The sequence below is a fragment of the Corvus hawaiiensis genome, chromosome 26 (assembly GCF_020740725.1).
Source record: "Corvus hawaiiensis isolate bCorHaw1 chromosome 26, bCorHaw1.pri.cur, whole genome shotgun sequence".
Taxonomy (NCBI): domain Eukaryota; kingdom Metazoa; phylum Chordata; class Aves; order Passeriformes; family Corvidae; genus Corvus; species Corvus hawaiiensis.
The window spans coordinates 28763213-28784913 of record NC_063238.1 but is presented as its reverse complement, the minus strand read 5'-3'; the positions used below and the strand labels follow the sequence as shown (position 1 = coordinate 28784913).

The window sequence follows — 21701 nt, the reverse complement described above, 5'->3', positions numbered from 1 at the left end:
ACTGGAAATTAATTTAATCCACTGCTCTCTGTTGAAAGAAAGCTGTCTTTCAGAAAGCTATTTCTTGCACTATTAGCAAAAAAAATGAAGAATTAAGAATAATAGTTGTCTGCAATTTAGCTGTTTTAGATTCAAAATTTATTAATGCATCTCTTAAACAGGGATTTAAAAATTCCTATAATTTAAGACTAATTTTAATGTGGTTATTTTTTAGTTTTATTTATTAATTATTAATATATGAACCATATTTATTTGGCATCTGATTATGCTATGGAATATTTTGACATTTACATGCCACAGGCCTTGATAATAAATAATTTATGATGTGTAGCTCTACCCTGACATTTAAAAATGGAATCATTATATAGAATTAGATTTTGGGTTATAAAATTGGAAATCTGACTCTTCAAATTTCCTTTAATATTCTCTCTAGAGCTTTGACAATTCAAATAAGAACACACTATTTTGCATTTATGCTTGTTTACTTTATTGCTCGTCTAAAATGGACTTGAATTTACTCAGGGCAGAAACAGAAATATATCTAATTTCTAGCTAATTGCATTTGTTCAGAAAAATATAGGAAAAATAAATAAGGAAGAAATAATTTTGCAAACTGATAATATTTTGGATATTTGAATAACAGCCAATATTATGAAAGAGCTATCAGATGTGAACCCATTCTAAACCACAAAAAAAAAAGTAGTATTTTGACCTTCTGCCACATCTCAGTTTCTGTTAAAAAAGTTCATTTCATGCTTTTGTTACACTTGGCTAAAATGAGTAAATTTAGTGCACTACTTTTAAGCAACAGATGATTTCAGCACTTGAGAAAACTATATGGAACTTTTGAAAACTCTGTGCACCACAGTTCCTTAAGGAAAAATTAATATAATTGAGATTTGTAATTAATCATTAAATTGAGAGCAAATATTATTTCTAAATTTAGGTTTCCCCTGAAAATAAAAGTGTATCTTATAATCAGCTGTATAAAATCTGCTTTTTGTACCTTCAGAAAAATATCTGGTTTTGTTTAAAGGATTTAAAGAAACAGAAACTGAATATACAAAGTTATTTGGTTCTGGTGGTTTTAAAAGTAAAAGTTGATGAACTGTTAAATAAATTTACATAGAAATAATTTCATAGTGTGTTTGATTGCATTTTACGTATTTATATAAACTTTATGTATTAACATCAAAAACACTGCTAAATTTTCTGCTGCTTATCTTTATTTAAAAGAAAGAGGTATTTTCCTCTTGAAATGTACTTCTTAAAATGTACCTAATTGTTTCTCTGCTAATTATCTGCTATACAGATTCTGATCTCTTTTTCTCCTTACAAGACATATTTTATTGATTATACATCTTTTAGAAAACTTTGAAAATAGATGTAGGTTCTTGGTTTTCTGGGGCTTTTTTTTTAAGAATTGCCTTTAGGTGTTTTCCCATTTTGTACTTTTTTATTCATAATCTTTTTTTCTTTATGAGTTTCTCTTCTAGAAAATATAAAATAACCCATCACACTATTTCTTTCATTTGTGGGATAGCACTGCCAGCACCAAGAATATTGAAAAAACTTCCTTGTTATCCTAGTCAATTAATATAGATAGATCCATAACCAATTATAATAAACATTGTCTCTTGTCTACTTTGATATTCTTAACCCATTGTGACAGATGTTTATATCTCTCTTTCTTCGAGGAATCACACAAAAATTCATTAACTTCTCAAAAGTAGTTATGAGAATATCTCAAATTAATTTATTATATTGGAATTGCTGGCAGTTATTTCTCTAATCTTTATCTAAATCTACCACATCTGCAAAAAGTGACCAGACTGTCCATGTTCTCATTCTTCTATTTTGGAGACTAAAACCCCACTAGTATTTCAAAACTTTGTGCTAATATGATAGTAGAACTTGATTTTTTTTAAAGTGGCAAAAACTTGATGTGATGTTTTTGCTGAGACTTTACTGCTCTTATATGGAACAGAAATGTTACCTTCTATGTCTACATTAAAGCCTAGGTTAGAGATATCTTTCTTTACAGCACTGTTGTATTGAAACTCAAAATCTATCTTTGATCTGTTAAGTTTTTCTGCAACAGTTGCTAGCTGCTTTTGATCTTGCATTTCTACATTTGCTAATACTTTTTTTAAAAATTTCAACGTAGAATTTCTCTGGGATTTTTAGTTTGGGTTTGGTTTTGGTTTTTTTTTTGGTTATTGTTTTGGATTTTTTGGGTATTTTTTGTTGTTTTGTTTGTTTGTTTGTTTGTTTTGAGATAATGCCATCATTTCCCCAGTTTCTGTTAATGATTCAGGGCCTGCTTTAGTAAATTTCTGAATTCCTGAGGGGATTTTGCCTCTGTTTTAACTAACCACATCCAAATACTTTTACATATATTGGCCTGAGTTTCTCTCTCATTTTTTACATCAGTTTTGATGGCATAGTTAAACTCTGTTGTGAAGACTGAAGAGACCACAGTATGGAAATCTTCTATATTCTTCATTATATTTTTCTTTTTTTATACTGCTTTTCAACCTTATGATGTTGCACTGTCTCTCTCTCTCTGTATTTTTGGTGTCTTTTTTATTTCTGATGTATTTCTGCTTTTCCAAGTAGCAACTAAAACATACATTTCTATATCAGATTTTCTTTTATATATTCATTGTATTTTCAAAGCAGCTTTAGGTGCTTCATCAGCTTCACATTTACAGACTGATATCCACAATAAATATACCTTTAATTTGGAACTTTAGAATAAATATCTACCGTTCTTATATGTTAAAGTGTCCTCTGCATGACTTTTAAAATTATTTTATATCTAGGAGATGATATATCAGTCACTATATTTGTTTTCTTTTTACCTATAACCACTCAAGAAATCATTGCAACTGAAAATCTTGTAATTGGACAACAAAGGATAAATGGAATGATATTGTATTACATGAGATTAGGAAAAAGAGCATACCATGATTTAATGTATGTGGAAGTTTGGGCTGGTGTACAGTTAATTTTCTTCACAGTAGCTAGTAGGGCTTGTTTTGGATTTTTGCTGAAAAAAAAAACCAACAGAGGGTTTTCATTACTGCTGAGCAGTGTCTACACAGAGTCAAGGCCTTTGCTGCTCCTCATACCATCCCACCAGCAAACAGGCTGGAGGGGCGTAAGAAGCTGGGAGGTGACACAGCTGGGACAGCTGATCCCAAATGACCAAAGGGACATTCCATACCTTATGGCATCATGTTCAGCAATAATATAGGGGGACAGTTGGCCTGGGGCCACTGATCAGTAACTAGCAAGATACTGGTTGCTTGATGGTGAGCAAGTGTTTTCATTTGCATTACTTGTTTTTTGTGGATTACATTTCTCTGTTATTGTCCTTTTCTTTACAATTCCCAGTTTTACCCTTTCAATTCTCATTCCCCCAACAGGAGAGATGAGCAAGCAGGACTGTGTGGTGTTTAGTTTCCAGCTGGGGTTGAACAAAGATAATATATTAAATTTTATGAACATAAATCACGTCGCTATGTAATTATTTTTCGGAACATACTCACTTAGATGAATTGAATACTAGGTATCTTAGACTGGATTTTGAACAGTGACCAGTTTTTAGATAAAAAGTCAATATCTCATTACCAGTTCTTCAAGGAATTTTTCCCTCCTTTTTCAGACTGTATGCACAGTTTTTCTTATTTTCTGATTGTATTTGTAGCTGTGTAATGAAATTTATCTGCATGACATAAAGCCATATTGTGCCATTCATTTTTAAGCCGTATTTCCCATTAATTCCATTGAGAACTGCTGCTTAAAAATGGATGGTGCAATATTGCACTTAAATCTGCAAATATAATTAAATTATATTAGATCTTAGCTGTAGGAGCTAGAAAGTAGGTGATCTGAAAGCAGGAACAGGAATTAAAAACTTCAAGCTGCATAAAACAATATTTGATAGCAAAAATATTAATTTTTTTAAAATGTTAAGAAATTTGACATTGATTCTTACCTTTATGTAGTACATTCTTCACTTTTTTCCTAATAAACTTTCACCTCATGCATCCTTTCTTTTGGTTAAACTGCAAAGGCCTGATGAAAAACGTATCAGCAATAAGCACATGACTGGGGAATTTAACCCTGTATTGTTTTGCTGGAGGCACAGGAAATTTGACTTTATAGTGGTAGTTAGGCATAGAATCTGTTGTTCTGCTGGGTGATTTTCCCTGTGTGGTTTTCAACTACATTTCTTTTACAACTACCGAACGCTGAAATTTGAGAAAAGGTGTCACTCCGATGGTAATGCATTTTATATTGTATTCTCTACTTACTAATACACTGCCATAATGAGGTAGAATGTAGTTCTTTGACAAAGGTACATGAATACTAATGATCAAGGTGGGTAATGTTCCACAAAAATGCTTGCCAATTTACATACAGAATAGGTGATACTTTGTTGTTTTTGTGATCGGGTTTTTCAAGGGCTACACGGGATGCTATTTTACAAGGCAAGATGCCATTAAAGTTCAGCATACACACAGGAACTTCTTGCCATTAATGCTGAAAATGCTTCAAGGAAATAGTGTAGTGAGCAATGCATCAACACACTGATCATTATCACACTCTTACCATACTCAAGTCCCTTGCTTTCCTAGTAGTGCTCCATTGCTAACCCTGAAAAGCAGGACAAGGACAGCATACTGCATAACATTTTTGTGAATAAACTAGAATAAGCTAGAGCATAAATAAATACATAAGGGGATACAGTATTTCAGAGTCTAAGCAAACATTATTAAAAAATAATGAAATACTATTGGAGAATTACATTAGAAAATATCACTTGTCTCCTGAGGGGTTTTTTTGCTGGTTGGTTGGTTTGTTGGTTTATTTTATTCTGCAGGATGTTTTACATTCCCAAGGGAATGGTTCTCAGCATTTGTTGCATTTTTTTGTTTGTTTAAAAATTTATATTTGGGGTGTGAAGGGTTTGCTAGATTTTTTACTAGAGGTAGACTTTTCAATGCAGAGAATAATAATTAGACAAGTTGATTTTCACAACTTATAAGTCTTTGACTTTGTATTCATAAGGAAACGAAAAAAATCCTTGCACTATGAAACTGGAACAAAGGCAATGAGACATACTTAGCTGAATTAAGCATAAGTGAAAGTCAATGGCTAGCATGGTATAGTGGAACTTTTACATCCATCTAAGCAACTTGGTGCTAGCTGTTTTCTGGGGGCAAAAATATATTACATATTTGCATCAAGTTAATGTTTTCAATTCACTGTATCTATGGTTTCATGTTCATCTTTGATTTCTGAGCATTAATATTCAGTGTTGGTTAGGGTAGAATCTTCTCTTCTTGAAACTTTGTGGCATTTTAAATTAAACGTTTCCCAAAATGCAAGGAAGGAAATAAAATCAGTGAAGTCTATGAGTTTACAAAAATATCAAGCAAACCTTTTTCTCCTCCCTGATGCATTCAGAAATGTCTTGGTGGACCGTCTGGCTGCTATAAGAACTAAATGATTTACTGACTAATGATTTATGAAATTTAGCATTTTCTCAGCTTGTAAAGGTCAGCTGGTCACATATTAAACCAACTTCCCTTTATACTAGTTGTTTTTGAGACCCAGGAATGTGAATTCTTCTGAAGATAGAATCATTACAGAAGCAGTTGGAAAATAAGGTACACAATAAGGGAAAAGGTAAACTCAGAAAAGGCAGAGTGAAAAAGTCCAGAATGAGAAGACCAAGAACAGAAATTCAGGGAAAGAAGTACTCAACACAGGTATTTTGTTCTTGCTGCTGATTAAGTGTTGCATATGTCAGAGTGACAAACAGTTCATGTCTAATGCCAGTCTGTACTGAGCACATTGTTGCAAAGGCTGCAGACAACTCTTGTTGAAAGACTTTGCACCTAAAAGATCCTCACTGGAAATCCTGCTTCAGACTTGTCCTGTTTCTCTTCTCCCCTTGTGTGAGCAGATATATGCCAGCTTGTCTTGTGTGAATATATATATCCACATTATAAATCCAGTGCAGATGTATGTTGCTTTCATGGAGTTCAGTGCTTGGGAAAATTGTTTAGATGTTTCAGTTAATCTGTCATATAAACATTTTAATTATCAACTGTAAAAGAAAATGGTATTATATTCACCTTTTAGAGACTTGGAAGTTATTTTAACCATAATTCAGTATTTAGGAGAACTCTTGGGATTTTTGAAGGTGCTAGATTTTTTTCTTTTTTAATTTGCAAAAAATTTTGGGTTTAATCACCTTTAGAGATTTATAATCATTTGTCAATTAAATTATTTTGTGACTTTTTTTAGCACCAGCTGTCATAAACACTACTTTTCAAGTATCATGACATATTTTGTCTAGATCTATACATAGGTAAATATATTTTGCTCTGGTTTAAGCATACTAGTGCAAGAACCCTTTTTTACAATTAAGATAATGCCTTTACTAATTGCATAACCTGTAAGAATAAAAAAGAATCAGGGTATAATTTTTTCTTTATAGGTAAAGGTCCACTGTATGCTGAGGACTATATTTAGCTCTTAATTTTATTTTAGGTATTGTTTTTGTGTACTAAGACTTCAAGTTTCATTAAGGGTGAAATTCTCTTCCTTTTTGTGTCAATGCCATTGACTTTAGTGTAACTGTAGTTTTACCCTAAATTTGCACATTATTTATATCTGCTGATTAGGAAGGTATAATAATGATATGAGTGCTGGAGTGGGACAGTGATACTGGTCTTTGTTGCTTAATTATTCAACTCACAAACAGTGAAGAGGGAAATGGAGTTAGGGATAAGTTTTTTTGGCAATCTTATTTCTTTTATTTTAATGCTTTTGTTGCTTATATTCTTCCATATTCTTTTCTGTTTCATCCAAAATCTGGAACAGAAAATCTTGAGTACTTACAAGCTGGTAAGCAGGTCTGTTTTTATCACAAATATTCACCACATTTAAATAGTGAAGATTTTTTACTTTGTGTTTTTTCAATAACTCAAGGCAAATAAGTCTCTGCAAATGAAGCTCACCCAAGACACTTACTACTTCTTGGAAAAAGTCCCAATAGTTCTATCATCAAAATACATTTTCACAAGAAATCGTGAATTTCTGATGTTTCACATGGTGGTGGACTGGGGGAAGGCACTGAGATTATTCTTTTAGCCATAGAGAACAATCCTCCGTGTGTATGTGGCAGTCGGTGCTTACTCCGTGTGTCAGGGTGTGTGCCCATCCTGTGTATGAGCATCACCCAGACCGCATCCTGGTCTGGGTCCTGACAGATTTGCTTAGCTCTGATATATGTGCCACATCTTCCACATGCATACACATGTGCACAAGCAAAAGTCAAGACCCTTCTGTTGACATATTTCAAATACCATGACTTTCACACCAGCCCATTAAATCATTTCCAAATTGTGTATGCAAACTGGAGCAATAGGTGCCATCTGCTCCTGTTTCAGGTACGCAGTCTGTCAAACTCTGTAGTTACACCCTACCGAAAGGAATCCATGCTAATGCAAATTGCAGAAATCTCAAAATGATGAGGCCCACTTGCTACATTTTAAAGATGTGTTCTTTTCATGGTATACTCCACCAAATATTTTGTGTGAATTAAGTAAAAGTAGTTTTAAAATATATGATTTGTAGCTACACTATAAATATCTTGTATTTAGTATGACAAGCACTGAGATAGTCTTCTGAAATAATAGTAAGAAAACCATCTTTTTTTATTTAATACAATTCATGACTTATTAATGTTTTGATAAAATACCACAAAAACACCCAGATGTGTTTAGCAAATGAAACATTGAGTACCGCTTCATTTATTAATTCATGTCTCAACAGGAAATATATTTGTTAAATAGACAAGTTAGCACTAAACTCATTAAAAATGTTTTATAGTCCAAAAGAGAAAAAATATTCTAAAGAGATGCCATAGTCTTGAAAATGGATTAGGGTAAAATCTAAATTTAAGCCTTAAATTACTAAGTCTGTGTGAGAAGCAGGTAATAACATAGGAAACCACTAACATTGAATAATGGTTCATATATATGGACCTGTACATCTGATGAAAAAAAAAAAAAAAGAAATAACACTGTTTCTTGCTTGACAGTTTTGAATAATGCCAAATACTAAGTTTTGTTGTAAACCTTAGAAAAATAAATTATTGTGGTAAAAAGGATTTGTATCTATCTGCCATTTTATCAACTATTATAGCTGTGGTAGCATAAACATGATGTTTCTGTGATAAAGAAAAGTATGTGCTCATAACTTTATATATATAAGTTATAAATAACTGAGATATAAGTAAGTGGTACATCATGTTGAGCCAAGAAATCCTGACTTTCTTATTTCAGGAGTTGCAGACATTGTTTTGCATTATGAGTCTATTGGCATGAGTTAGAATTTACTAGTGTGCAAAAGGGCTGTATAATCTATGCTCTTATCATAGTATAAAGCATCATATGAATGAATAATAGATTTGTATTCTGTAAATAATAGCATACTGCATCTAAACCACATCATTATTTTTATTAAGATGGTTTATAAATTGTAAAGGAAAAAAAAAATTGATCTGGAAAACTGCAGAGTGCCATCAATTCTCTTTTGATATATGAGAAAATTGCACATACTCGGTATGTCACAGGATGTACAAATTTAATCCAGTGTTGAAGTGTAATAAAATTTCCTGTAATAGCATGTACCAACATACAACAAATCAATTTAAACTTATTTTTTAATGATATTACATTTTTTTAAAATTATTATCTTCACCTTCTAGCACCCTGTGGAAGCCGATCAACAGGTTCTGAGGGGACTGTATTATCACCAAACTACCCCAAGAATTACAGTGTTGGTCACAACTGTATTTACTCTATCACTGTTCCTAAGGAATTTGGTAAGTATGTCTGGTCTCATTCATATCTTTTTGTTGCATGGATACTTTCAGCAATTCTGGATGATTTGTATGGTTGCTTTTACATAAAAAATAGTAATGTGAAAAAGCTGTTTTAAGCTGATACTTCTATTAACACTTTTATCAATTTATAGTGCATTATTTTCTCAAAACCCTTACAATTGTCTTTATCTTTTGAAATTAGTGTTCAGTATTTTTGTTTCACTGTGATTACTAAAATGTAACTTAGAATATTACTGTGATGCTAACCAAATATATTAGGGGTACCACTTCAGGTTTCTTTTCACCCAAGGTGAGGTGCCTATGCTCTAGAAAGTTAAGCATAGCTCCAATAAGTCCATATAAGCAGGGGAAGCAATGTTTATCTTAAATATTTGGTACTGTTGCTTTTTTAAACCCTTGGCTTCTCTGCATCATGAGGCAATGGCATAGTCTTTATTGACAAATGAAATTAGAGCAGCATGTGACTGCTTGTTTTTTGTAGATTCTCTGAACCGCCATCAAAACTTCACTGCCATGCTAACATTTTTTCTGTTGACTGGACAAATATTTTAATAACATCTTCTGTCCCATACAAAGACAGGGCTTTTACAGCACTGTTTTATCTCCCTGGATTTATGAATTATTTTATCTCACTTTATTATTAAACAATGTCTATGATAACAGCTGATGGTTTGTTGTCCACTTTTACTTCTTGGTAAACAGTATGCCACGTATTGAGTATCATTTAAGCTTTAAATATCCATGCTTTCGATTTATGTTTGGATAAGCAGGACTTCATTCTGACCCATGGCTCACCTTTCAGTTTGTCAAATAAGAGGTGCCTGGGGATGGGGATGGGTATTTATTAACCTTCCTTCATGTTGATTCTGAAAACATCTTAGCCAAATTAAAGACAGTGCTTCAGCTGCAATGTGTCCATCTGCCATACTCATGATATCTGGACTCCCTCAATATCCAATTACCTTGTTCTTGTGTATAGTGTCGAGGTGCATAGACTACTACAAAATAAAAGGTTTTTAAAAGTATTGGCTCCTAAGTCATGCTAATCTCTCCTTATTCCTCAAATATTAAGAAAAAATTAAACACATTTGTACAATTCTTGATTTATTTCTAGCTGTTAGAAGCATGTGCTATTGACACAGCTAATTGTTTTTAGATAAACTGTAAATTTTATATCCTTCCATTTTCATGAAATCTGAAGTTACTGATTTGATATCAGTACACTGATACGTCTTAGTTTATGAAACGGATATCAACATGTAAAACCTTAAAATTACTACAGTAAATGATTCAAAATGTTAGTTCTTTGTACTTCATATTTTTGACATTCTGGTTTGAAATGTAGTTTTGTGATTTCCAGAAATAAAGCCAGATTTCCCAAAACAACACATAGAAATGAGGAAAATCCTACTGCTCTGCATAGTTATTTGGAGTAATTTGAGAAATAGTTGTTTTCTTATATACTAAGCATGATAGTAACAGTGTTAAGGAATTCTGTTTGACCGTTTCACAGTGATTAGACAAAAAAAACGCTGATGCAAAAAAATGGTTTCGATATGCTTAACCTTAGCATACAAGGATTTGGTGACACATTGCGGAATATAAATTTGATAGGATATCTAAACTTTTTTTATGTCCTACCTTGGGATAGACCTTTGCTTTTTTTTTCTTGTATTTAAATAGTGTATTTTGACAATTAGTTCAGGTACCTGTAGAGTATACCATGGATCTTATTTGATCCATTGTTCTCTGCATGCAGAAAACAAAAATGCCTGTGCGTTGAAAGAGAAAGGTAGAAAACACATCTGGTAGTAACCACTCAAAAAGAGGATGACATGACACATTGAAACAAATGCTAAAACAAATATTTCCATTTTAGCTGCTTTTTCTGATGATACTCCTACAGTAATAGGAAGCAGAATTCCTTGAACCCAAAAGCTCAGATTTTAAAATCTGAATCTTTCTTTGAATTGTACACTGGTGAACAATTTTTTTGCAAGTTATTAATATAGATTTTTTCCTGACCTGTGCTCTTCCTCTAATCTATCATTACTAAAATTATTCCAGTAAAAACTATTAAGAAAGGTAAAGTAATTCTGACAATTGATTTAACTGAAGTTTTTTACATTCAATAAAATTATTTGTCTTGGTCTAAAATTTTACCATATGAGTAATGAGTGTTTTATCTAATAGCTTTTATCTGTCACTCATCAAAATGTATTTAAGTACAGTTGCAGAAAAGAATAGCCATAAAATTGTTATTCTGAGCTTTTTCAGATTAATTTTAGGCAGTAGGAACTTTGTTCCTGTAACCTGGGTCCTGACAGATGACATTGCATTAAGAAAAGAGTCTCCACTTGCAATGCTTGATATGTAGGGATCACTCACTGACAAGATGGTTACAAAAAAAATCTGGACTTTGTGGAAAAAACACACCAAATTTCACATTCAATTCACTTGGTAGTATACATCACATCATGTAGATTTGACAGAGATGATTCACAACAACAAAGAGTCAAAATAACCTTTTTGAGAATGAAGGGGTACTCCAGCAAAGCTGCTGAGATTTAGATAATTTAAAAGTAATTTTCCTAAAGAAAACAGCAACAAATCTGTAACCATCTCTATGGCTCCAATTTTCAATGTGAAATATAGCAATCAAATATTTGCTGAATGGAAACTCTTCAAGAACTGTTTTGGCATCTGATACAGTAAATGAGAACTTATAACAAAGAACAGTTAAGAGAAAAAAAAGTGAAAACCTGGTTGTTGCATTTCTGTTGTTTGGTAACACGTCGCGACCTTTCCAAAAGCGCCTCCAAGAAAGCCTCTTGGTGCAGCCAGCACACTTGCACACACAGGCCAGATAGCTAGCTAAAACAGTCCGACGGTGAATGAACAGGAAGAGTTTTCACACAGGGTTTTACAGGAGAGATTTGATGCATCCGCACTCGTGCGAGGTTTCAGAGAAGTTCCGGGGTAGAGCAATGGGGAGTCCAGGGTAAGAGAACTAATCGAGAAACTCTGAGGACGTATCAGGTAACAACGGTTGTGGCGACCAACAGAGCCAACCAGGGGAGCAGAACTGGGGTACATTAACAGAACAGAACAAAGCATTCTGGGGAAGCTTTTCAGTCACCACAAGCTGGAAAGGAACCTAGGACTTATCCCACCATAGGACTCCTTTCATTCCTTGTCCAACAGGCCCACCGGCCTCCACAACTCCCCCTTCTATATTAATTAAAAGGGCTTTTCCTAGGGATCTCAAAATCAAAGGTTTTAAGCAACTGAACACACATAAACAACAAAAACGATTAAAAGAATCCATAATACAACTTTGAACAGGGAAGCTAAGCACTTAGCGAGTCCCCAGTGTCTCAGCAAGTCTTCAAACCACACAGGTGGTTTTTCTTTCTAAGTCTTTCATCTTTTGGATGCTGGTATGGATGCTTCCACTATATGTTCTCTTTGGGCTGCACTACCAACCATTCACGGCCAATACTGTCAGGAGCATCCAGAAAGGTGGCGAGGCAGGTGCTGGGCATCATAGTGTTAAGTGTTGGTACAGGCCCAGGTAGCTGCTTCTGTAGGGGGTTTTAAACAAGATTCTTAAAAAAAATTTGCAAAATTTCAGGAAGGGGGCTTTCTTTTCCCTCCCTCTTTTCATTTCCCTTTATTAATTAAAAGCTTGGGAAAAAGGGGGTGGTAGTAAGGTGACAGGGGTATTGGGTTACATGGCTGAGGAAGTGGTAATGAGGAGTAAATAAAAGGGGAGTGCAATGCAACAGAAAGCATCCCAGTAGGGGTATTGGGGAGTGTGGCTGAGGGAAGGGCAAAGCAGAGAGGTGGAGGTAGGGAATATTAGCTGGTGGGAAAGCAACAGGAGGAGGGGGTAGGAATTGCAATAATGAAGGCAATTTGGGAAAGACTTAAGGAGACACCACAACCGGTTAAACTTACCTGGTCGATGTCCTGGTTGAAGTTCTGGTGACAGGATGGTAGGTCGATGTATATAATGGAGATCTGCACTGTCTCTGCGCTGCATTTCTTTGGTGTTTAGATTGTTCTCTGTCGGTTTCAGGTGTGGTTGTGTCCATGGGGGCAGTGTTTGCTGGGCTGGTGTAAGGCTTGATGTTCTTTCTTGGAAGCTGCTTTGGGCTTGCAGGGATGCCCAGGGTGGAAAATGCCAGGAGGAAGTGTCAGATGGTATCTTTGGCCTTCTCTCTTGCGTGGGCTGAGGCAAACACTGCTCCAGAAAAGGTGTAACGCAAGGCTGTCCCGAGCTCTGCTGGGCATTTCTTGAATGCTGCTGGTGGTGGTGTGGGCACCCTACAGATCAATGGGAGTCTTTGGCTACACGGTGTTTTAGGCAGTCTTTTATAAAATGTCCAGGCTTTCTACAGTTAAAACATCTCTGCTTATCTCTTGATGATGCCACTAGGGCTTCAGCCACCCCTCTTGAGACCACTGTTGCTATTATGTGTTCAGTGATGCCAGTTTGGCACAGACTTCAATCATTTGGTCTATTGTAGGCTTAGGGTAAAAAGGGAGGGCCCTTAAAATTTTCTTACACTCTAAATTTGAGTTGGTCATTACCAGACTACATAAAATCTCTTTGTGGGCTTCTGCATTCTCGACTGCGTCTCAGTAGAGCTCTTTGGACAATCAATGAATTTAATAAGACTCTTCTGTGCCTTGTCTAATATCTGAAAAGTTCAGGGTGGGAGTGGTATCATCTGCGACCTGGAGCAGTGCTGCCTCTGCTGCTCTTTTAATGTCTCCTAGGACAGCCTCGGGGCTGATTTGAGCCTGGTCCTGGGGGCGCTCAAAGTCACGTTCTCCGCTCAGATGCTCGGCTGTCAAATGAGCTCTAGTACGGTCTCTTTGATATGTTTGTAGAAGCTGTCTTGTCTTTTCCATATCCATATCCATTCCCACAGCATATGTTCCATGGGGGAGAGGAGACATGACATAATGTTTTTAATGTCACGGGGCACTAGGGTGAAAGTGGAGAGAGTGACCTGGAGCAAGTTTTTAAAGTAGGGCGACTCCTGCCCATATTCCTTAGCAACCTTGCAAAGCTCTTTGATTTCTCTGTAGGGAATTGGCTCCCGTATTCTTTTAATTGTGGGTGCCCCCCGCCTCCCTTTTGTTAAAACGACTGGGAAGGTTGAAATCTTTTGGGCCAATTCCCAGTCTCCCTCCCGGGTGGCTTCTCTCTGTGTTTGTGTCCAGCGATAGTCAGGCTCTGATTCAGAGTCTGTGATGCTGCTGTCATCTTCTGGAAAGGAGGACCAGTTTTCCCTCGGGCAAGTCGTGGCAGCCTGGAGCTGAGCAGCGGGGGGAAAGCGTGACAGCTTTTGGATACCGTCACTGCCCAAACCAGGCTGGGGGCGGGAGTCGCGGAGGACCAGGAGTGCTGTGCTGGAGCGGGGGGCACATCCCGATGCAGAATGCAGCAGGCTGCCCCGCTCTGCCGCTGCGGCCCGGCGGGAGCCAGGGCCTCTCCCACCGAGCCGGGGCCGCTCCCACTTTGGGGTGAGGGAGCTGGGGGGGAGGGGCTGGCCAGGGGCGGCAGCGGGGATGGGGGACGCGTCGTGCGTGATGACGTGTACAGGAGAGGGCGGAGGGGGGGCGCGAGATTGTGAAATATCCGGCACCTCATGGCTGACGCCAGGTTCGGACATAGCTTGGAAAGTGGGCACAGGCGGGAGATTTGGGGAAGAGCTGGGGACAGCGTGACTGGTGCCACCCTGGGAAGGGGAAGCGCCAGGAAGACGGCAGCAGCCTCACGCCCCTGGGCGAGATCCGTCCCTCGATTCCCTCCAAGGCAGGGAAAGGGAGTCAGGAATACAGGGAGAGAAACACGGCGAGGGGGTTCTTAAACTGGGGATACCATTTCCCGAACACTCCTCAATGTCTTTAACGCATTTAACAATCGTTGCAAATAAAGGATAAAACTTTCCCACTGGTAAGTCCCCTCTCGATTGTAGAACACCCAACTTTGTCTTAACTTGATCCCAAAAGTCTTTAGAAAGGAGTGAATCCCGCGAAATGTAAGGAAAGTGTTTAAACAGCCAGTGAAATAAATGCTTCAGCTCCCCCCTTGAAAAACAGCAATTTCCCCGAACAAGAGCTGATTTGATTTAAATATAAACGTCCTGCTGGGAGTGGGTCAGTTTAGCTCCCATCTCCCCTCTTCTTAACAATAGAGAGAAAAAGAATAAAAGGAAAAGAGAGAAAAGTGACTTAGTATCTCTCTCACGAAACTCTGGGCTCAAAGAAAACTCTCGGGGGACCTCCCTGTGGTAGCGCGCAGTTTGCTGCTGCGGAAGCTGGAGGAGCTGTGTGGAGCGGCGGGTGAGGCGGCGCCACGTGGGAAGCTCATGGCGGAGCTGCACGGGGCTGGGTCTGCATCCCCGGCTCCATGCCGGAGAGCACCGGCTGGACTGTGACCTGCTGCCTATTCTTGGAGCGGGACGCGGGCGGCATTCAGCCTCTTCCTGCTTCCCCACCGCTGGCCGCTGCCGCTGCTGGTGGGCCCGGGGGAACGAGAAAGTGCCACCACCGCCCGTACGGCGCGGCCAACGGCGGCTCCCCCGGGCAGCAGGGGCGGGAGGCACAGGCACTGCTGCTGCTTCTGTAGCAGGAGCTGAAGGCTGTCACTTACTCGCTGCTGAAACGGCTGAAGGAGTGCTCACTGGACGCCTGCTGGAGGCGGTGGGATCCCGCGGGGGAATGCGCAGGAGCTGTGTCTTGGTGACCCACATCGAGGTGCGCCTGGGGGGTCTGGCGGCGCCCCCGCACTTTCTCCTGGGCAAGCTGTTTCGCCGGCTCTGACTGCTCCTGTAATCTTCGTCTTCAGTGAAGCGGCTGTGTCAAACGCGAACTTCCAGGAGTGCAGGCTGTTAGAGATGCTTCCAGGGGGTTCCAAGGAAGTCCGTGTTCGAGCACCATTTGTCGCGGTTTTGTTGTTTGGTAACATGTCGCGACCTTTCCAAAAGCGCCTCCAAGAAAGCCTCTTGGTGCAGCCAGCACACTTGCACACACAGGCCAGATAGCTAGCTAAAACAGTCCGACGGTGAATGAACAGGAAGAGTTTTCACATAGGGTTTTACAGGAGAGATTTGATGCATCCGCACTCGTGCGAGGTTTCAGAGAAGTTCCGGGGTAGAGCAATGGGGGGTCCAGGGTAAGAGAACTAATCGAGAAACTCTGAGGACGTATCAGGTAACAACGGTTGTGGCAGCCAACAGAGCCAACCAGGGGAGCAGAACTGGGGTACATTAACAGAACAGAACAAAGCATTCTGCGGAAGCTTTTCAGTCACCACAAGCTGGAAAGGAACCTAGGACTTATCCCACCATAGGACTCCTTTCGTTCCTTGTCCAGCAGGCCCACCGGCCTCCACACCTGGTCAATATAGACAAACCCCACGAACAATGTAGTAGCATATTCAGTGTGTAGAAGGGAACTCATTGGCCTGGATTAGTTTTTGATGGACTGAAAAGAAAACCTATTTCATATGCAGCTTCTCACGTTCTCAAGTCAAAAATTCGTTGGAAAAGTCATTTCAATGTGGACTTTTTCCCAGTGTTTCATTATTCTGTCATGCAGAATCACAGCTGTAATATTTCATACCATGACACTTTAAAGCTACAAGATAAATGATTCGCAAAAGCACATAGTGTGCCACAGGCAAAATCTTTTGTAAACATGGAAGACTCAGCTTCTTTGACATGCTCCCACTGATATTTTAAAGTGGTGTAATGATTGTTAATTGTTCAACCCTGAAGTACAGCTTTAGTTGCAATTAAAATGCAGATGTTTGAGATTTTATTTTTTTTTCCCTGATGGACATGACCTAATTTGTATGCTCTACTCTGTATAATGGTGTCATCTATTCTTCTTCTTCTTAAAATAATGTTTTTAACAGTAAAACAGATTTTATATTGGCCAGCCTTAGCAAATGGCTTTCCTTTTTGTTAGAGCAAAAAGATAGATTGAACATACACAGTAAGGTATATAAGTGTGGCTTTTACCTATGCTATCAGAAAATAAGTATATATTCTCAGTTGCCATCAAAAATTATGAAATTTAAATCAGAAATATCTTTTCTTACCAAGAAGCTAAAAAATTAATTGGGACAATGTCTAGTTTCCATGGAAACATTTGCTTTACAGTTACAGGAAAATATAATATTAAAAAAATTGCAAGAATTTTATTGGTAAGAATGACATTTTGAGACAAGATTTCTTAGAATTTTGGCAATAAAGGTAGATCCAGTAAACAGGGAAATTAAGTTCCACTATTCTCTTCAATTCTTGAATAATTGGCTTATATTCACAGATATATTTATGCCATTTTGAGCTTTTGATTATGTCTTTTCTTGAATTTCTAGGAGATAGTCCTGAGTTATTCAATATTAGCAACATCGAAAAGAAAGAACCAAACAGCTGAACTTTGGGGTTATTGTTATTATTATTAATAATATACTTGAAAGAATATTTTTTTGCCAATTACCGGAAGATAAACCTACAGATTTTATTCTGCCAGTGAAGATACGCATTGAGCAAACAATAGTGTCAACATGTGTTTTGTGTTAGACAGCTCACTGCATCTGGAATTGTTAGACAGCTTAACAGTCGTGTCACAGTAAAGTTATTTCAGTACTGTTTGATTTGATTTCAAACTCAGTTTACATTTGGAAAGAAAAAGATAGGCAAGGACAGATCATAAGCAGCAGAATGTGCCAAATGACAACCTCACATCAAGAGGGAATGAGAACCAAATGGTATTTATGATAATACTTAGCTGCATTACAGTAAAACATTTGCTTTAATAACTTGAATCCATCATCACTGCTTTTTACACCTTAATGTAATTTAAGAAACATGGCAGATGCATATGGACTGACTTTTTTAAAATGTGGAGGATTTAACTCTCCATCTCAAGTTAAAATGGATGGAAATGTCTGTCTGAATAGCTAGCATCAATATTTTTAAACATAAACTAAACAATTATTGAATTAAGCATTAGTTTGCTGACGGGGAGATAGAAATGAAAGAGTATGATCGAAAATATCAAAATGCTGCCATAGGCAGGAATCTGATTCTGCTCCAACCCTCTTTTTTATACAAGCAACCACTTCAAAGTCTGTGAGACTGCACTGTTCAAACAATGATTACTTGTCAACAAGATGGAGCGAAACCACACAGACTGCTCCAAATACTTGAGTGTCCAACTGTGTAAAGGTTCAAGACAGTATTTCAGAAGAAAGAGACAGTGATCCAGCTCGTACCATGTATTTTATAAAAAGTAAGTCAGCTCACCTTTCCTTCCCAAAAAGAGAATGACTTCAAATCAAAATGACTTCCAAGAAAAGTAACCATTTATTTATTTCCACTTTTTTTTTTTTTTTTTTTAGGTAGCCATAGAATGACTTTTTTAAGACAAAGTCTTCTATTTTTTTGTATTTCTTCACAAAATTTTTGCCTGAAAGCATAAAAACTGACTCTATCACAAGGCACTTCATATAAAAACTAAAAATGTTTGTAAAACATGTATCACTTAAACCAGAAATTTAATGAAATCCAGTTTAGTTGAGGATAAAAACTAGTTAGATTAGGAGTCTGGTAATTCAGTTTTTTAGTTTGTTTTCTCAGTTTTCTAAAGTACAGAGTGAACATCATGGAATCCTGACGATGTACGAAGTATTTATTGTTAAAAATTGGAAGAAGTACCTGCTGTGTAGTACCAATAGATGATAGAAAATTCAGACCTCATCCTTTTTTTTTGGCATTCTTTTAACTCTGTTGCCATGTTGTCATTTCTCTTAACACCATTCTGTTACTGCAATATTTTCAAAGAATCTTGTAGTAGTATCTGAAAACATCAGAATGATTCTTAGTAAATTCTTAAAACTGACCTTTAAGAGTTCAGCATTAAAAAGTTTATAGCAGTCCTTTTCTTCAATTTTCTCCAGTCAGCTAACTAAGTTTCATTCAAAAGTACATAAGCAGGAGTTTCATCTATGATAGACTTCAGCAACCCTGGCCAGAACTGTGAGATCATTGTGCAAAGGATATCAGGCAGACACAGTTTTCATTCCAAAGATAATAAGCTTAATAAAGGTAATATTTATATGTAATATTTAATTACAATTGCTGAAGTAATTTTTTGTAATGATGTATTATCATTATGGAAACATTCACAACTTCGGTGTAAATGCTGCTTTGTTAATGTAGCTCATTGCCAGAATTATTTTTATTTGAAAGTTCTCTGAGTAGACTTAACATGGTAGGTATATGTCTTTTCATTTGACTCTTTTTTAAATTTAATTTTGAGAGTTAATGAAGAGCACTGAAGAGGGTTAAGAATGGAGTCAGGTTGCTTAGAGTGAAAAGAATATGTAGGTTGTGCGCATTGTGCTTGAAACAAATTAATGCACACTCCTACCACAACAGAAATTGAATATTCTCAATGTTCATTCAATGTGCATTGAATGACTGAGAATGAATTTATTTTCCACTATTATTTTGATTAAATATGAAAAATGAACAATTTTTTTCTGAAATTTACAATACATAAAATTAACCATGCAAAGGCATGGTTCATTTCTTCCTTAAAATAAGAAGATGGTGTAGCTATATAATGAATACAATAAAAATGGGCAGAATCTGACTCATTGTATTCTGTGCAATTTAGCAAGCAAAGAATGTACAGGTGTTGAGCCAGAAACAAAAAGCTTAGAAGTCTATTTTCTACATACTAAATGGACATGAAAATCTTAATTAAAAAAAATCTTCATCCATAAATATAAGTTCTGGACTTTTGGAGTCAGATACAGTGACAGGATTTGTGTTTTAATTTGTATAATCCAAGTGAGGTTTATCTAAATCTGTGAATGTATCTTGTCTTGAAGTGCTACCCTTAAACACTGCAGATTTATGTGTATATGAATTTTAGGCTTGCATGCAAAGCACATAGGTATGTATACACATAACTGAATCCTATGCTGGAATATATTTCCTCTTGTTTTAGTTATACACCTAATTAAATAGACATCTTATCTAAGCCATTCTGGTCCTTGCTCTAATCAACAAAAAGGGATACATATTCCCATGGTGTGATCCATCCCATCTAAAATATCTATCTGCAATTTTTGGAATAAGATAATTTAATTGTAATGTAAAAGAAAGAGCACAGCCTTATTTTATCATATTTGTTCTGGCAGCTACCATGGGTTAAATGAATTAGAGAACATTGCTGCATATGTGATCTCCATCCATCCTGCAATCACAATGCACACACATAACTTCATGATTTTATCTTATGCATATGTAGTAAAGCTGGCAATTTCAGCTATGTTTCAGTGAGCAATGATTTAGTGGCTTGAGACTGGGTGATTCAAATTCAAGCTATTCTTAGTGGTGCCTCACCCTCAAATGTTTTAAACCTAACACTGGAGGTGAAGAAAATGTGTGTCTTATTATTAAGTGTATATTTGACAATAATATTTCTGCTTCTTTACGTGTTGTTGGACAAAATACTTAAGAAGAATTTCAGGTGATGGACTGCATTATTTTAGTTTTTCTGAAGGAACAGGGAGCCATGGCCTATAGCCTGTCTTCAGAATCAATACCTAATGGAATTATGTTCCCACCTGAAAAAGGAAAATGAAAGGCAGGATTGGTTATATGCTGGAAATAATTTTTTTTGTGGTTTTGGGAGGGACTTTAGTGAGTATTAAGTATTCTCTTCTCCAGAATATATAATATACCTACCTAAAAGTGCTATTAAAAATATAAATACTTTCAGAATTCGGTATAAACATCAGTATAGTACAAGAATTTAAGTTATATATACAAACTATGAAATTATTTACTCATAATGTAAGAATTTATTCATTTGAAGAATATTTTCCTACTTTTAATAAGGTTGTGCCAAATATTTTTATTTTTCATTTTATTTCAAGCACAGAGCAATCATACTAACTACTTTTATTGAAATATGAATATTGTATATCAAACATTTTTTATCATAAGTTCAAGTACACATGGATTACTGTGCTACAGGATTTCCGTGCAATAGCTGGAGCTTGCAGTCTAAGATGTTTTGAAGAATAGAGGTGAGCATTATTTGTATAACTATTAACTTCTGGTTTGCTTTTCTAATTCAAGGACAAGTTTGTGTCACTCAGATGCTAACTATATAAATTACAGAAGTACCAGAAGGTCATTTCTCATCACTTTCCACTTAATTATGAATCTCCTAGGTTCTGAGAGGAAGGGCTAGAAGGTTTTATGTACTCAAACTCACAGCTGGGGAGTATTTCATTCATTGGTTCAGTGCTTAACATGCTTGCCAAGCGAGCAGATGCCAATAAAAAGTCACCATAGGGTGACATTTAAAGGGCCTCAAACTATTCAGTGCATTTTTGAAAGGAAATTTAAAGAATTTGGTTGCTTCATATGATTTGAAGTCACTTTTTCAGTGCTGTTTTTAGATTTTTTCAATAAAAATGATTCGTTTTGGCTCAAATATTAATGATGTGTTTGAATATAATAATGCCCAATTTAATACAGACTGCTAAATAGCTTAAGCTATTGATTTTGAGTATAAACATATGGCACCACTATAGCTGTCTTTTTAATCACCTAAACCCGAAGTCGAATGTAAGACCACATCTGTGGTCTTCAAAGAAATTCATAATTCCCCAATAAGTAAAATAATTTGACTGTAAAGTGATTAAATTGATGAAAGATTA

The 21701-nt window shown here is 36.6% G+C and overlaps 2 protein-coding genes across 7 annotated transcripts in view; one reads left to right on the top strand and one right to left on the bottom strand.

Annotated features, from left to right (window-relative positions):
• Positions 1-21701, top strand: part of CSMD3 (CUB and Sushi multiple domains 3) — a 612506-nt gene that overhangs the window by 457497 nt on the left and 133308 nt on the right. For all 6 annotated transcript variants that reach the window (XM_048286482.1, XM_048286481.1, XM_048286480.1 and 3 more), the window contains one exon: positions 8795-8911. In XM_048286482.1, the coding sequence (XP_048142439.1) occupies positions 8795-8911 (117 nt within the window). The remainder of the gene's footprint in view (positions 1-8794; positions 8912-21701) is intronic.
• On the bottom strand, positions 12272-15138 carry LOC125316976. Its single transcript, XM_048286484.1, has 2 exons — positions 12893-15138; positions 12272-12516 (listed from the first exon to the last, which is right to left on the bottom strand). Exon 1 carries the CDS (start codon positions 14617-14619, stop codon positions 13792-13794), a length of 828 nt encoding a protein of 275 aa, XP_048142441.1. The 5' UTR covers positions 14620-15138; the 3' UTR covers positions 12272-12516; positions 12893-13791.